Here is an 18,239-nt window from a genome sequence, read left to right as displayed (position 1 = left end):
GAAAATACAACAAAAAGTAGCAGATGCAACAAAAGTGTTGCAGAGGACGGTCAAGACAATTTTAACCGAGCAAGCTGTGAGTTTGCATTCAGGACGTAGTGGGTTTGAATCCCACTGTCGGTAGATCTGAGGATGGTTTTCCATGGTTTCCCATTTTTACAAGAGGGAAATGCTGGGGCTGTACGTTCCCAATCCTAGCGCTTTCCCCTCCTTCCATTGCCAAAAAACCTTCAATGTGTTAGTGTGAAGTTAAAAAAGTAGCCAAAAATATATACAGTAGAATACAGACATTACAAGACTTAAGAAACTTCATTTGGTACACCAGGAAAAACACGGAAGGGAAAAAGCGTGTAACGGATTTTTAAGATTTAGATGCACAATCCATGAATTTTACATTCTTCAGAAAACAACTCCAATAATATCTTAATTATGATCTATGCCAGGAGAGAGGATTGGTTTGCAAGGAGGCTGTATCAGTTTGAGAAGTATTGTAAAAGAGTTAGGCTTCAACTGGAAGAAGATTAGAAATAATAGAAGGTTTTTAATTGATGTTGCCTAAATGGCGCAAGACCTGCACCAGGCCTCTCGGGAGGCCACATGCCATGACATGACTATTCATTTTGTGAATAAATGTGGGTTTTTTTTTCTTTACGTCGCACCGACACAGATATGTCTTATGGCGACGATGGGAGAGGAAAGGCCTAGGAAGTGGAAGGAAGCGGCCATGGCCTTAATTAAGGCACAGCCCCGGCATTTGCCTGGTGTGAAAATGGGAAACCACGGAAAACCATCTTCAGGGCTGCCAACAGTGGGGCTCGAACCCACTATCTCCCGATTACTGGATACTGGCCGCACTTAAGCGACTGCAGCTATCGAGCTTGGTAATAAATTTGTGAGTGAGTTGCTGCGGAAACTGAGGGTACTTCTGACGACTGATGGGTGATACAATAATAACTGAACTTATGTCGTAATGGTCCACCTTTTCAATACTATGTTATGCAAAGTTTACATTACATTTCTAATCTAGGAACTAGTTTCGGCCTTGGCTGGCCATTATCAGCCTTAATCTAAAACTGTACAAACACATCTAATAACTAAAACAAATGTACAAACACACACAAATGACGTTAAATGGTGTTAAAAACATCCGCGATGAACTATGTGCACACAATTCAATACAGATCAAAACCATGCAGTTTATATCCTATGATAGGTGATATCCAACAAGCAGATTAGCAGGCGCGACAAGACGAGTATTTAAACATTACTTATGACTCCAAACACAGTGATCTATTACAACAAACAGACAAGGACTGATAAAAATGTTCTTTTCTAAACATTGCACTGTAATCAGTGCAATTTACACTTTCATTCGCTTATTATACCGGTAGTGTAGTATCTCAATTTTCCTATTGCTTTTATCTACAGTACATTTCTTAATACAATCATTTAAGAAAATTTCTTATTATTCTCATGCCTTATAGGCTTAGTCCTTCAAACCGATCCCTCCAGAATATCCTAAGCACTACAAAAGCTATCATAAGAGGACCACTTTGTTATCTAATGCACTCGACAACGACCGGCAAACAATCATAAGTGACAATCATAACTTTAAAATAAGTTACTTTTCGCTACAATCGAATACCTGATATATGACAATAAGGTGAAAAATTCATTTCTGGAGTAGAATAAAAACATAAACTGGCAAACTGTATGTATTCAACTCACTAATCGTTTTTACCTTCTGCTGTAATATTCATATTTTGTCGCTTACGATACTTTGCCTTTCCAGGGACAATATGTAGTATTCCTCAACCAATAAAAGGCCAGTGGAGACCAGATAAAAAGATTAATGTGTAAGTGTACACACATAAATTTCCAAATGATAAAAAATAGTAGCTATTTCATTTCATGTTTTATGCTAGGTTTCATTTGTTTCTAGTCCTGGATGACCTATTTGTTTATTAAATAAATATGAAGATTATATTACAGTTTTTTATTACGTGAAATACTTATGTTCGAGGAAAACAAAAGTATAATAAAGAATGTTTATTTCAACTTTTACATACAGAGCTATGTCAAGAAGTAAATTTTGTTACATTACTGAAAGAATGCTTGCTTATAAATGCTATAGAAGGAACGGTAAATGGAAAAAGACAAAGAGGACGGAGAAGATATCAGATGCTGGACAGTATCAGGATAGAATGCCAGGATAGAATACAAGTATGAGGAAACAAAGAGGGTGGCAAGAGACAGGATTGCATGGAGAGCTGCCATGTGAAGACCTGCGATATGGCAGAACACTATGATGACTGAAAGAAGACAGTAGAACAGGGAAATACAATCTTTATTCCCATGTGATAGAGACAATGCAGCCTTGAAGCTGCCAATTCCTTATACTGTTTTTGGTCTGTTATGTTAGTTTTCTTTAAAGTTTTATCACAATAACTATCAATTCTTTTTTCAAAAGCTGGTTCCATCTCCATCTGCAACATCTTCCATTTGTCACAAGCACATGCTCTTCTACATAGATAGGTACTTCTCTGGCAACTGAAACTACAACTCGATAGCTTTGTCAGTTTTTCAGAAGAGAGGGTTTCAAACATTTCAGAGCTTTAATCAAATCACAATCATTCATTGCTTCTTCAATCAAATATTTGCATCTGAAAACATAATACTCTTTAGCACTGTTCACGAAAACTAAGATTTATTTTCTGGATGATGTGGAAGTTCATTTTTAATTTTCTGTGAAGCAACAATGTCTTTCAGGGGCAACAATTTCTTGACTCAAGTAACATATTTAGATCAAAGTTACCAATAGAAATAGACTTGCAAACATCTCCAGCCAGTTTTCCTAACAGCTCTTGTACCTAACGGTAGAGGATATGAATTAAAGGTTCATCTCAATGGAACATTTTGGTGAAGCATGTAAAAAGTTCTGCAGAAGATTTAGTGAAGTACAATTGTGCTTTGATTGTTGAACATAAAAGTTTGGCCATCTTTTTGTACAAAGTAGACTGTAACACAGGCTGATCCTTTACTTTATGGCAAGAATTTAAGAAAAAATTATACTATCCTCCCCACAGTTCAAGCAATTCAAACAACCTCTCAGCAGTGGGATGAAATGTAAGTCACCTAGACTGATAATGTTTCAAGAATTTCTTTTGAGGTAATTTGAGATCTTCTTGAATCTTTTCATATTCCTCCAGCTAATTCAATGCATCTTGAACAAATGACTTCAAGATATGCATCATGAACGCTGAGAACAGGATAGGTCCCGTTATCAACTAAACTGCGAGATCTCATTAATGAAATCTTCACTGAAAAATCTGTGAACTTTCTTATTCACATTTGGTCCATCTGAACCAATCATCATAAGTTTGTAGCTCCCTCTGTAGATCAGTGGTAGAGTTTTGCCCTCTAGATCCCAAGATAGCAGGTTCAAACCTGACAGATTTTTGAAGGGTGGAATAAAGCCCAATCGACACTGCATGTCTACGATGTCGGCATGTAAAATATCAAAATATCTCTGGTGACACATTATTATTATTATTATTATTATTATTATTATTATTATTATTATTATTATTATTATTATACCCAATGAAATTGTATACCAGAAGACTGAGTCTATAATAGATACAATGCGGAAAAGAAGTGTTGCTTTTTTCTGTCACTTATCACGACTACCAGAGACTAGGATATTCAAACATTTATTCAACTACTTTTGGAAACTAAAACTCACTGGTTCAAGAAGTCCAAGAAGATTTAAATGAATCAGGCTTGACAATTCAACAAATTGAAAACAGAGAAGAGAAGAGGATCCTGAGAAATAACGATGTGAGACTTAAACTGAAGACCTATATACGCAAACAGTACAACATAACTGACAAAGAACGGGCAGCCAGGTCAGAGAGAATGAAACATTTCTGGGAACAAAAGAAAAAAAAAATCAACCAAATTTGTAACCAATATTCATAAGACTTGACTGTATATACCGTAGATTGATTTCAGTGTTCCAATGTGGGCGTAAAATAAATAAAAATATTATTATTATTATTATTATTATTATTAGTATTATTATTATTATTATTATTAAGTTTGTGAACAGGTAGATTTGATTTACTGATGGCAGAGTGAATTAGAATATTAGACGTTATTTTTAATGTTAACTCTAATAGGTACACTCTATTTCAATACCTAATTTATTTAACCCACATCATAAACTTGCATTTATTCATAATACATAATACATTATTACTAGAAGATGATAGTTGAAGAAAGTTTCACAACGCTCCGCCCCTAATACCACATCCCCCCCTCTCTCCAGGTTACAGTTGCTTATTAACCTGCTCTCCTCCAACCAATAAGAAAGATCCACATCATTACATGCGCCCCTCCCCTCCCGCTGCCCCTCCCCGAGGAACTGTTAGCTAACCACTCCTCTCCCAGGATTGCAGATCTGTTATAGTGAGAGGTGACAACAGACGTTTCTTCGGTTGTGTAGATAAGTACAAAATATTTCATTACACGGTGTTGGTCGTTTCCCATACAATCATTTTTTTGCTCACATATGGTTCATATTATCACCTAACTCCATATCATTGACAAGTTCACACTATGTAAACTATACTGTACATTTATGCACGTAATTTAAGTGATTTGATAGAATCTGAGGATGTTCTTGTAGAACGAAACATGTCATTTTTTGTATATAATATGTGATTTTTACAGGTATGCTTATAGTGTTTTAATTTGCATTTGAAATTGTTGTGTGTCTGACAGACTGGAAAGTTTTTTTTGCATTTAATAAGTCGACGTTGGAAAATATGGTTTCTTTATTAACAAATATTTTAATTTGTATCACTCACAAGAATTATTTGGGGCAGTTTCGCATCTTTGATGAATTCATAAAAGTACAGCAGAAACTCGATTATACGTTCCTGGAAACTACGTTTTCTTGGATTATTAGTTAAAATTATATGGTAATGCGAGCATCCCACTTAAATCACCTTGTAAAAGTCCTGCATAATCTGTTCCTTGAAGAAATGATTTCTCAGATCAACCGTCCAGAAATTTCAGTAGCATCAACGCTAAATCCTCGATCAAGCGTTTTTCAAGAAACTGTGTCTCTTGAAAAGACGGCTACAGCATACTTATGGATCTTGGTGTTAACGTCCCGTCATTGCGATAATTATAGCAAGTACCAGTACTGTACTGGAAAAGCGATCAGTGGTGAACTTGCATATGGGACCATCGCATTTGGATGGTATTCTTTAGAGAATCATCGGAAATCATAAAGCAGAGAGTGGCCACAATAATTGCAAGGAGACAGAGCGCATTTGATAGCTCTACTTGAAGACAGAACGAGATTCGTCAAATGTTCGTACTTGTAAAATATCTACATTATGTCCAGGGTTAGAAGTTTATTTTTTTACTTTTTTTCAACTGTATCGCCGAACAGGTTTTTGGCACTTCCATCAGGGCACTGTGTAGTCACTGGGCTTTCACGCAGGAATTGAAACTGCTCCTTCTAAACACAAATTTAGTATTTTAATATTATCATATACGATTATGTTGAATCTATTAAAGAAAGTATTATAGTTTTATTTTGAGTCCAGCTTGTCAATACACCTTATAATGATAGAAAATTATTAATTTAACATACATGTTTTGGAAAAATCATCCATTCCCTTCATCAGTGATGTCAGTTCAAGGAATACAACATATAACACTATCTTTTCTTTTTTTTTTCTTACAGTTTAAAGAAGTATTAGTCTGTGCCGATGTTAAGAGTTGTCAGTGAAGAGTGGCATGGAATGACATCAGTAGATGAATGAATTGTATTGAATAGGTGGTGTAATAAAAATACTCCTTGTGTAAACTTAGTGATATAGCTGTTTTTCAATACGGAACAATGGCGAGAATAACGATTTGTTACATATCACTTAGTCAAGCAGCTTGTCTTCTTTCTCCCAAATCTTCCCAGTCCAAACTTTGCAACATTTTTGTAATGCTACTCTTTTGTCGGAACTCACCCAGAACAAATCCAGCTGCTTTTCTTTGGATTTTTTCCAGTTCTTGAATCAAGTAATCCTGGTGAGGGTCCCATACACTAGAACCATACTCTAGTTGGGGTCTTACCAGAGACTTATATGCCCTCTCCTTTACATCCCAAATCGAGCTGCTTTTCTTTGTATTTTTTTCCAGTTCTTGAATCAAGCAATCCTGGTGAGGGTCCCATACACTAGAACCATACTCTAGTTGGAGTCTTACCAGAGACTTATATGCCCTATCCTTTACATCCTTACTACAACCCCTAAACACCCTCATAACCATATGCAGAGATTTGTACCCTTTATTTACAATCCCATTTATGTGATTACCCCAATGAAAGCTGCCTCTGTGGATCAGCGGTAGAGTGTCGGCCTTCGGATCCCAAGATAGCGGGTTCAAACCCGGCAGAGGTAGTCGGATTTTTGAAGGGCGGAAAAAAGTCCATTCGACACTCCATGTCGTACGATGTCAGCATGTAAAAGATCTCTGGTGACACATTTGGTGTTTACCCGACAAAATTCATTAAATCTCAGCCATAGACGCCCAAGAGAGTTTCGGTTTACTCGGTCTGCCATCTAGTGGGGACCTAGAGTAAAACGGAACGTCGAAATTGACAAGCAGACAGCCAGATGGCGTCAAATTGAAATGTCTACACACGGTAGCTGAGGCCATACGATTATTATTATTATTATTATTATTATTATTATTATTATTATTATTATTATTATTATTATTACCCCAATGAAGATATTTCTTTATATTAACACCTAGGTAAAAATACTTTGTAAATGTAACTTGCACAGATAAAACGACTGCGGTTTTTGTAACATTTTAACACAAAAATATAAAATTCCCAGTCTTCTATTAGGAACAAAACAGTAATAGGCAATCCCAAAACCTCCCATGGCTTTCCTTATGTATGTAAGGTACAGTAATAATAATAATAATAATAATAATAATAATAATAATAATAATAATAATAATAATAATAATAATAATAATAATAATAATAATAATAATGGCGTGTGGCCTCCGGACAGGCCTGGTGCAGGTCTTTGAATTTAACGCTGCACCCTCACATGGAGAAAAGACTGAGACAATTCTCATCCTAATTCCTCGAACTTCCAAATCTACTCAGATCATTAGCTCATGTATGTGCCTAACAGAAACTATGCTGCATGCAGTAGTATTCCTGATGAACAGTCTTGCACCACATTTTGCCCTTCCCTATTTTAACACCTCTCAAGAACACTTTATCTCCTATCTCTTCTTCCGTATCTCCCCTTATCCGAATATCATTAACACCTAACACATCCAGACACATCCTCTTTGCTGACTCAGCCAGTTTTACTTCCTTTCTTCTCCATAAGCTCCATTAATATTGATAGCTCCCCATCAACTTCCATTTTGTTTGCCAAGTTGTTTCCAAGGAGTCCCTCGCCTGTCAAATGGAAGTGGGACTCCATTACTCCCATCTCTCCTCTAACGGGTTAGGAACCACCGGTGGATTGTATAGTCCCAGCCACCTGAGCACAAGGAAGGTCATGACTCAGAATATGCCCGAGATGCCCACTCCCATTCCATGGCAACTGGTATCCCAACTCTCAGGACCACTTACTAGGCCACTCAGCCGTTGCCCATATTTCACAAACTAGGACGTGCCTACAGTAATCCAGAATACTGACGACCACGCTGTTCTCGCAGTGACATACAAATTCTAAATTCTAATTGAATAGTGTAGTGCCGGGAAAGTAGCTCCACAGCAGTAGCAGGTCTTTTCAACCTCAAATTGACTTCCAGAGGTCTTCGTGTCACAGTCCTCTAACATAGAGACGTTTCTTACTGCCTCATGAAAATTTGTAGCCTGGACTGTAGTAATGTGGTGATCTTGAAAGACCTGAAGGACCAGGAAGCTCATTCCTGGCAGTTGTAGACTTCTGAAGGCCTAATCTATGTTGTCTCCAATAGGTAATGAGTTCACGGACTTGTCTCAGAGCATGCTGGACACTGGATGCAACAATCACATTCACAACAAACAGAAGGCTTCATCCATCCTCAATTAACGCAATAGCTCTCACAGCATCTTCTTGGCTAAAAGGCAACTTTACTCAACAAACGTAAAAGTTAAACTCAAGAATTTTTTTTTACTTGTGATAAAATTATACACATATTGATAATACATCAATAGCTTCCGCTCTGGTATCATAAAAGGTTTTATTGCACACAGGTGCAATAAAATCAGCGCCTATCACTTAGTATGAAAAGTGGCTCATGGAGTGGCACTCGAAATCTGTTATCTCTAAAACTGTTGAGTAGATGTTTGTTAGTTTATAAAGCCTTAATAAAGAGAAGCTGGCTCTGTATGTTGGTATTTATTTGTGTTGATTCAATTTTTACAAAGTGATCAACATTTTGCTGGTTAGTGTACATATTATTTCCTAAAAGAAAGTAAGGAAACCATCAAATAGAGGAACAAAAAATTTAGAATGAGTTTCTAGATGTATACAGACATAGATATTCTGATAAACAAGAAAGGAACATACCCATAATAAGGTAAAGACCAACAAAATTCCAGGTATTTTCGCACTAATTTCCTCACAGTGGTACTCGTGGGAATACGTTTGAACTGTTCAAGAAGGCGAACTTCTGGTGAATTCTTGCCGCTGATTCTAAGCCATGACCAATTACTTCGACTAACATGGGCAGGCAGAAATTTATCTTGTTGTTCCCTGAAAAATCATGAAGAAATGTACTCTATTGAAGACAAGAACGACATGCATCTAATATTGGAAAAAAAGGTAAAAATTATAAAGCAGATAAAACACATACTGATATAATTATAAGTCTTATACAGGATGAACCCAAATTCGCGCACCCGGGTGTCGCAGCACTACTCCTCACATGCCAGCAATAAAAAAATGTTTCTCACAAAATTTCGTCCTGCGAGTATATCCGGCAGAAAAAGTACGTTGAAGAGTAGCAATCTGGCAACACTGTAACCACATGTAGGGTAACTGCCTCTGTCAGCACATATTAGTCATGCTGTATAGTTGGTGCAGTGGATAGAGGTTTGGGTTAGCATGCAGGAGGTCGAGGGGTCGATCCTGGGTTGAGGCGTATGTGGTATGGTTTGTGACATCTTAATCATCAACAGCGAATACACGCCCACGACATGGAAAGGGCGTCTTTCAAAGCTGACCAATGAAAATGATTGTTCGTCCATTTCTAGGATCGTAGTATGTAAGTGCAAATGGTTTCTACAGGACCCGCAGCAATCGCTGTCAACGATTAAGATGCCAGATACCACACCACCTGGACTACATTTACGAAATAAAAAACATATGCCTCAACCCAGGATCGACCCCTCGACGTCCTGCATGCTAACCCAAAACTCTATCCACTGCACCAACTGTACAGCACGACTAATATGTGCTGACAGAGGTAGTTACCCTACATGTGGTTACAGTGTTGCCAGATTGCCACTCTGCAATGTCCTTTTTCTGCTGGATATGCTCACAGGATAAACTTTTGTGAGAGACTATTTTTTTTATTGCTGGCATGTGAGGAGTCGCGCTGCGACGCCCGAGTGCGCGAATTTCGGTTCACTCTATATACAATAATAAGCAATCAAATACAAGTATAATATCAACACCTAGAACAAGTCTAGCCAAATAGCGCTCCTTAGGTGCTCACACTCCGGCTGCATTCCTACCTTGCATGCCGAACACAGACGTGACATGCTTAGGGATCCCTTATTTTTGCAAATGGGTTTCTCTCAAATTATTGATATCTGTAAGGTAGATGCAATATGAGTGCTTTATAAAGTCTACTGCATGATTTTTAAACATTCTACAGACGCGGTATATCGCAAATTTCAAACATTTTACCACCTTCTGCGTATTCTTATGTAATTTTTTGTGAAGTTCTATGTATTTCACCAATCTTTTTGCAATTTTGGATACACTTTGCAAAGAAAACTGCAATATATTGCCAGACATCATCCACCAATCAATAGTGTAGAGGCAATTGATATCTTAAAATTAGAGATACTGAAACTGATTCTTATGCTATCTAGTGATTTTATGTGTGTGCCATGCAAATCTTTTAGTGCCAGTGTATGTTCAGACTTTATCTAAATTGTTTAAACGCCACGGGTATACTTTGCATCTTCAGGGGTTATTTTGCATCAAATGTGAAAAAAGATTTACCCCCATCTGCTGGATAGAAAGCTAACTAAAATCAAGTAGTTTTGGTATATTCCAATAGATAGAACTTCAAAGCATGCCTTGAACAACTTTAATAGATTTTCCCGCCATTTTGGTTGCTCTGTTTTCATGTGTTCATTGTAGTGACCATAAACTATTAAGAAATTAGTCGGAAAAATCCATCAACATCGTCAACATTTTTGTTTGTTTTGAGGTAAGTGTTGCAATAATCTTTGCCACATTTCGTAGAGACTCTCAATATTGCCTACATAACTGCTATGTAAGTTTCCTTTAATGTAATTTTGTGTAATTTTCCAAATGAGATTATGAATTCAAGATTTTGGGGTTACTTTGCATCGCAACAGAAGTGATGCAAAGTAACCCCCTTCCGAAAAAATTAATGACAGTGATGAATATTTTAATGAGTTTCTCATTCAGAATACTGTCCTTTTCAGTCATGGGGCAAACACACAAAAGGAAACCTGGTTCACGTCGATATACCAACTACAGCCCAGAGACATTGCAAGAGTGCTTAGAAGACATCAAAGGAGGGAATCTTTCATGGCGGGAAGCCTCAGATCATTATAATATACCCTTCAGAACAATAGCCAACAAACTCAAAGGGAAGCATGTAAAATCACCAGGGAAGCCACCAGTGTTCTCTTCTTCTTTTCTTCTTCTTTTATGACCACATAGGATCACTTTAGTCAGTCCGTCGTTCAGGTCTCTTTGAAGGGATTGTTCGGGCTTTGCGGTCTTCCCAGTACTTCTTCAGACGCTCCGATTTTCGTGCCCTTTCCTCAGTTGAAAATATGCATGTTGTTGGTTTGTTTTGTGTAAGGGTAAAGCGGAGGTTTGTATTCTTGAGTTTTGTATTCAATTTTATCTTCTTTGTGGTGTCTTCTGTTGTAAGGCCTATTTCCTTCAGATCCTCTCTTGCTTCTCTGATCCATTTACATCCTGTTGTGGTATTTTTTGAGACGAGATTGTGTTGTACTAGTTGTTTCAGAAGTCTCGAATCCTACATCCTCATGATATGTCCAAAGAATCCCAGTCTCCTCTTACGCATAGTATCTGTAATGGGTTCTAGCTCTTTGTACACGACTTTATTAGGTATTAACCGCCACTGTCCATCCTTCTGGTATTTTTTGTTGATGCAGGTTCTTCCAATCCTCCTTTCAATTTTCTGAAGTCTGTCAGTCTTTGATTGTTTATTCAGGTGAAAAAAGTGTTTCTGCTGCATATGTAGCTTCCAGTTTTATAACTGTGTTGTAGTGTTTCATTTTTGCATTTATTGATAGACATTTCTTTTTGTAGGTATCCCACATTAATTTTTGTGCTTTAGCTAATCTATTTGTTCTTGTTTGGATTGAGATTTTTTCATTTAGGTTATGTGTTATTATTTCTCCAAGATATTTAAATTGAGTTACTATTTTGATTTTATTACCGTTTATGGTAACTTCTTTCAGCTGTGTTGGTTTTTGGGGCATAATTTATGTTTTTTCAAATGATATTTTGAGGCCAATTTTATTTGCAATGTTTTGAAGTTCTGATATCTGGGTTTTTGCTTTTTTATGCCCACTGCTAGTAATGCTAAATCGTCAGCGAAACCCAGGCAATTTGTTTTGATTTTTCGGCTAATCTTTATTTTGGGGGGACATTTCCTAAACCATTCCCTCATTACGATTTCTAGAGCACAATTAAATAATAGTGGTGAGAGCCCATCTCCCTGCCGTAGTCCAGTTTTAATTTCAAATGTCTCTGATGTTTCATCCCTAAACTTCACTTTTAATTTGGTGTTAGTGAGAGTCAATTTTATCATGTTTATTAATTTGGGGTGTAGTCCAAGGTGTCTTAAAATTTTGAACAGAGATTCTCTATGGATGCAATCATAAGCTTTCTTGAAATCTACAAATGTTATCAGCATACTGTATCTCTATTTCTTCTCCTGTTATAGTCCATTATCAAATTAAGACTCATGATCTGATCAGGACAGCTCCTCCAGGGTCTGAAACCTCCTTGATATTCTCCTAGTTCTTTCTCAAGTTGTAAACTTATCCTATTAAGGATGATTATTGAAAATATTTTGTACGTTATGTCTAGCAGCGAGATTCCCCTGTAGTTATTAGGGTCGGTTTTGCCTCCTTTTTTGTGCAGTGGGTGAATATGGGCTGTTGTCCAGTGTTCTGGTAGTTCTTCTTTAATCCAGATAGAGAGAAGTTGTTGATGGAGGGCAACTTTTGCTGATGTTCCTGTATATTTCCAGATTTCCGCAAAGGTCTGATCTTCCCCTGGCCCTTTGTAGTTTTTCAATTTATTCAGAGCGGTAGACTTCCTTTATTGTGGGGGGGAATTGATGTTCTCTGGTGGTGTTTTTATCGGGGTGTTGGTGTCCAAATGAAGGAGTTCTGTAGGTTCCTCACAATTTAAAAGCTTGTTGAAATATTTAGCCAGAATTTCTGTATTGTCTTTGTTGTTATGAGCCAGCTTACCATTTTCATCCTTCATCAGTAGGGTCAGGGGTTCATATTTTTGGAGCTGCTTTCTGAAGGTTTTGTAGTAGTCCCTTGATTGAGTTTTATTGAATTGTTCTTCAATTAACTGCAGTGTGTCCTTATGATGTTGTCTTTTTATTATTCTTAAGACTTGGGTAGTTTCTTTCCAGTGTTCTCTACAGATGAAGAAAATTCTTTTCTAAAATACATTGAAGTAATGAGTGATTTTGGGTTCCCATTAACAGCGGATGATCTATGTTATGCAGCAAAATATTACCTCGATCGCATGAATCTCTGTGAAGAGATTTAAAAACAATCTGCCCAGAAAACAATGGACAAAGTCATTTTTGCAGAGACACCCACTGTTGTCTGAAAGATTTACAGCTAACATCAAGAAATGTCGAGCAACTATCGATGAAAAGATCATTACAGAATACATTGATAATCTACGGGTTGTTTTGAAAGACGTTCCACCTCACAAGATCTGGAATTTCGATGAAACTAATATTTCAGATAATCCTGGGCAAAATAGAGTGTTGGTTAAATGAGGGGTGAAGTATCCTGAGAGAATATGCAATTTCTCCAAAAGCAGTGTTTCCGTCATGTTTTGTGGAAATGCGGCCGGTGAAATGCTGCCACCCTATGTGGTTTACAAGGCTGGACAAAACTGGACAACCTGGACAAAGGGAGGACCGATGGTTGCCGCTACAACAATTCTTCGCCTGGATGGTTTGATGCTGCCACTTTCAGTGACTGGTTTGAGAGTCTCCTCCTTCCTAAATTGAGAAGATCATCAGGGAAGAAAGTTGTGATCGGCGACAATTTGTCAAGTCATCTTTCTGTGCCAATTTCTCAGAAATGACGGGACGAAGACATATATTTTGTGTGTCTCCCGCCAAATAGCACCCATATCACACAACCGCTAGATGTATCTGTCTATCATCCACTGAAAGTTGCGTGGAGAAAAGTGCTGTCAGATTGGAGAGACACGAAAGAGGGAATGAAGCACAATATTCTACCAAAGCAACAGTTCCCTGCATTGCTGAGACATACTCTTCAAATTTTAGCGCCAAACATAGCAAAGAATTTGCAGAGTGGGTTCTTGAAATGTGGGATTGTGCCGTGTGACAAGGAACCACTGCTCCAGCGACTGCCACAAAAAGTAGCTGATGAAAAGGCTGTAAGTGCAGCATTTTTAGATGTCTCAGAAAACACCAGAATGGCATGCACAGGGAACGGCAACGTGAAGAGAAGGAGAAAGATTGATGTTCCTGCTGATAAGAGTGTTGCACATGAAGAGCTTGTCCAACAAGAATGTGCACCTCTAACCAAAAGAAACATTGCAAAGAAGAAGCAAAGGGTGGAGAAAATTTATTCTTCTGAATCCGGTGAGGAACATGATGATGACTCCATATGTCAGGATTCGTCAGATGAAGAAACCTGGGACACATATCGATGCAAGCAGCTGGAAACGACTGATGAATAGGACGAGATTTTAGGGCAAGAAGAACCCAGTTTCCTGCCTGTGAATCGTCAAGTTGGGGCATTTATAGTTATTCGTTACGACGGTGATTTATATCCTGGAGTAACAGAAAGTTTCAATGAAGAAGTGGCTAAGGTTGGTGCAATGATAAAGTCTCTGAAATTATGGAAGTGGCCCGCTCAAAGTGATAAACTGTTCTATGAATGGATGGATGTTATTGGAGGAATAAAGCCCCCAGAGACTGGGTAAAAGGGGAATTTTTCGAATTCCTGAACTCGAAAGGAAATTCTGAAATTGAAGGCAGTTAGTGCAAACTTCGTACACAGTGTTTGCTGTTTTAATTGTATTTTCCGATAGATTTTTGTAAGATTTGGATTACAATACAATTCTCTCTTTCTTTCTATAAACCTTGTTATTTACCATGTGAAACCTTATATTATTATCCATAATGTGATGCCCTCTATTTCTCGCCATAGAACTGGTCATTCCATACTGTAACTTTGCATCTGGCCTCATTATTCATTGAAATATATGGACATATAAGCAATGATGCAAAGTTACCCGTTCATATGGGTTACTTTGCATCAATATTTAGATTGCAATAACACTTATTATAGAATTGTTAGGTCATTACATTACACACATGTGCATTCCTACTAACCCACACACCACCTTTAAAGAGCTGTATATAGTTTCCGGCGATGTAACTTCTCTGAAACTGACTCTCTTCTTATGAACTATAAAAAGTGATGCAAAGTATACCCATGTTACGGCAGCTGAAATCCAATTATTATATATCGTCCCCACTCTGGCAAACTACGGAATCTGTAGTTCTGAAGTTCTGGTCTAGATTTTGTTATTTATATATTGTCTACCCTCTGACAAAGTCTCACATCTGCAGCTCGTTCTGTATGCCTAACACATGAAACCAATAATTAAATATAAAAATTGATTTGACATGAGTAATCACAACTTCTTTCAGCTCTCCTAACCTTTTAACAATTTGCAGATTCGTTAGTTTGCCAGAGCAGGGACGATATGGTGAAAATGAAAACCTACAACCTGTTTTCCAGTCAGTGACCGGGTCAGGGATGTAATGAATGAATCATATATAGGCTGTTATTACGATGGGGTCGCAACTCCCAAAGTGATATATTTATGAATGATAGATGCTACGAAATGAGAATGGAGAGTGTTGCTGGAATGAAAGATGACAGGGAAAACTGGAGTACCCGGAGAAAAACCTGTCCCGCCTCCGCTTTGTCCAGCACAAATCTCACATGGAATGACCGGGATTTGAACCACGGTATCCAGCGGTGAGAGGCCGACGCGCTGCCGTCTGAGCCACGGAGGTTCCTATTATATATGGTATCTGAATAAATAAATAAAATCATTAAAATAAAATTAATTAATTAATTTTTAAAAATATTGAAATATCCGTAGTATGGGCGCCAGAGTTCACCAGAATGGATCCCTCGAATATTCATAAAGCATGATAATTCTCTCTCCCAGGGCGTGTACATAAAGCTGCGTACTGGTACATCTGCTTCAGGGCTTACCTAAACTTCTGAAAATGACTAAATAGGTAGGAACTGCTCCTAGGTTCATTAATAACTCCACTGATTTTAAAATAATATTCTAAATAATATCAGTGCATGAGCACCTCATCAACACACCAAAATATACATAAAATGCAACAACAAAATACTGCTTGAAGACTCCATATTTACAACAACACCACCAACAACAAGAACAGTGGGAAACCAAAAGCAAGGACCAAGCTACCATTTTCAGTCAGCTCGATGAAAGTTCATTACAAAATATATATGGACGAATACCCTTCACTGTCTCTGTGCTTACACTCATTATTGGCACTTGTTATATCACACAGACATTGTACCTTTATAATACTGTGCTCACTGACTCTAACACTTGGTTTAAAGATACATTCACTCGACCAACACGCGCTTGTTGTTCCAGAACATAAATTATGGAAAGTCTGAGACAGAGTACCCCATAGCTTTTACCAAAATATAAGACACCAAGCTGCTACAAGTGATACAATACCAAATGCCTAAGCACTCTATGGTTTGTACGTAACCACGTTCCACAAACATAAGACCACATTCCACAAACTTAATAAAATCACGTTCTACAAAAGATATATCACCTCTTACTACCGAAGTTTTCTGTCAAGCCTTCTCCGCCGTTTTCTCATATGCCTAAATAGCCTCCGCTTCCCCCTACTCTCACGTGATATGTCTAGATTGATCCTGGCCATCCAATCACGAGCAGAAGATCCTCTTGACGTACCAAAACCACGCCCTGAACCGCTTCCGGATCCCATGACAATAACAACCAGGCCGCGTCATCGGACTCTGGACAGTTCTATGACTCACGCAAAGTTCCCGAGTTGTAAATGGCACTGTTTTCCTATCCATTTGTACAAAACAAATTACTCATATCATATATGGAGACCTTCTGCCTTAAAATATTAAGAATAAATATACAAATCAAATGAAATAATAATAATAATAATAATAATAATAATGACAATAATATATCTTATTTCTGAATACAGTGCGAGTGTGTGATATATGTACTATCACACAGCCATTTATTTCAAAAATAAAGTTCCCTGAAGGAAACAAGTATTCAAGCTCTTCAGGCCTTTTCAATTTTGAAATTACCAGCACTCTACCCCAGTATAACAGTGGGCTTGTCAGTTATTTATTTATTTTTGCATGTATAAATATATTTGGGTATAACTTAGAATTTATGTCAATATTCGATATTATCAATTCCAGTCTGGCTACAGATAACAGAGTACGCTGTACAGCCAGTGACTCAGCGCCAATTGTTGGGTGGCGGGAAATAACCTAACACCCTGAAGGAGCCAACAGCTTTGGGCAGAGTTGCTCCTTTCGGAGTTAATTACAAGTAGGACCAGAGGTCCCTTTGGCTGTAACTAACTGCCACTTTAACTTAAATGTATCAATTAATACACAAAATCTAATAAAAAATATACATAAAAGAACATAAGATACATTTTCCTACCGAGGATTAAAAAAAAAAAAAAAAAAAAAAGATTAAAAACCCAATAACCTAGGTACAAATGGATAGAATGTTCTGTAAGCCAACATGCAGCATCTGTTATCCATGTTAGGAGCAGCTGCAAAAGAAGTCTGTTCCCATGTTAAGGGCGGCATCAGGAAGTCCTGGCAGTAGGTACAAAATGCCCTTGACGACAGGCGGAGTGACATCTTGGTTGAGATGTTTTTTTGTCATATCAACAAGCAGTTGACTCCCCTTCATTAGGATATAAATTTAGAAATAAAAATATAAATATATTTGAAGTTAATTACAAGTATGTCGTAGGTACGACACCGTAACTGGTGTAAAAAAACTTTCAATTATTATGTTTAATATATTTTAATTCTGCCTGCTGTCATTTCTTGATGAATACAGTACTTTTGCATCCATCTCTTGGCACAGGCCAGAGCAAAGTGTAGCTTCCACTGAAGTCCCAGTCTCATCCATGGCTGTGACAATATGGAAGCTGCTGGGGTATGGGTGGCGCTGATTAATGACATTCAGAGCACAACCAGTGTGTCTGAGTGTCATGAAAGGTGTTGCTCATAGGGTTAGTTGTGCTACAATAGCACTGTCTGGCCCAGTGAGGAAAGCAATGGCAAACTATTATCTGCACACTTTATCATGGTGCATTTGTGTACGGGGGTGAGGAGTAAGGAGGGAGCTGTCCCGGTATCGATAGTGCTGCCTGGTGCTGCCAACTGAATGAAAATGAAATCTGAATTGAATAGAGAATATGATCGATCGATATGAAATTTCTAAACCGTTATCATCTTAAGCCAACAACTATGTCACATACACATTATATAACATTATAAAACATTTCTCGATGCGAATTTTGTTCCTAGCATGAATTCTATACTTTGGCTTTGTTGTGTAAACAACAACAGTACTAGTACATAAAGT

General features: G+C 37.7%; 1 protein-coding gene across 9 annotated transcripts in view; it reads right to left on the bottom strand.

The window, feature by feature from the left end:
- Positions 1-18,239, bottom strand: part of Bili (FERM domain-containing protein 8 Bili) — a 208,961-nt gene that overhangs the window by 83,716 nt on the left and 107,006 nt on the right. For all 9 annotated transcript variants that reach the window (XM_067147768.2, XM_067147770.2, XM_067147764.2 and 6 more), the window contains one exon: positions 8,601-8,786. In XM_067147768.2, coding sequence (XP_067003869.2) covers positions 8,601-8,786 — 186 coding nt within the window. The remainder of the gene's footprint in view (positions 1-8,600; positions 8,787-18,239) is intronic.

Source organism: Anabrus simplex, chromosome 5, assembly GCF_040414725.1.
Source record: "Anabrus simplex isolate iqAnaSimp1 chromosome 5, ASM4041472v1, whole genome shotgun sequence".
Lineage (NCBI taxonomy): Eukaryota > Metazoa > Arthropoda > Insecta > Orthoptera > Tettigoniidae > Anabrus > Anabrus simplex.
This window is presented reverse-complemented; position numbering and strand designations above follow the sequence as displayed.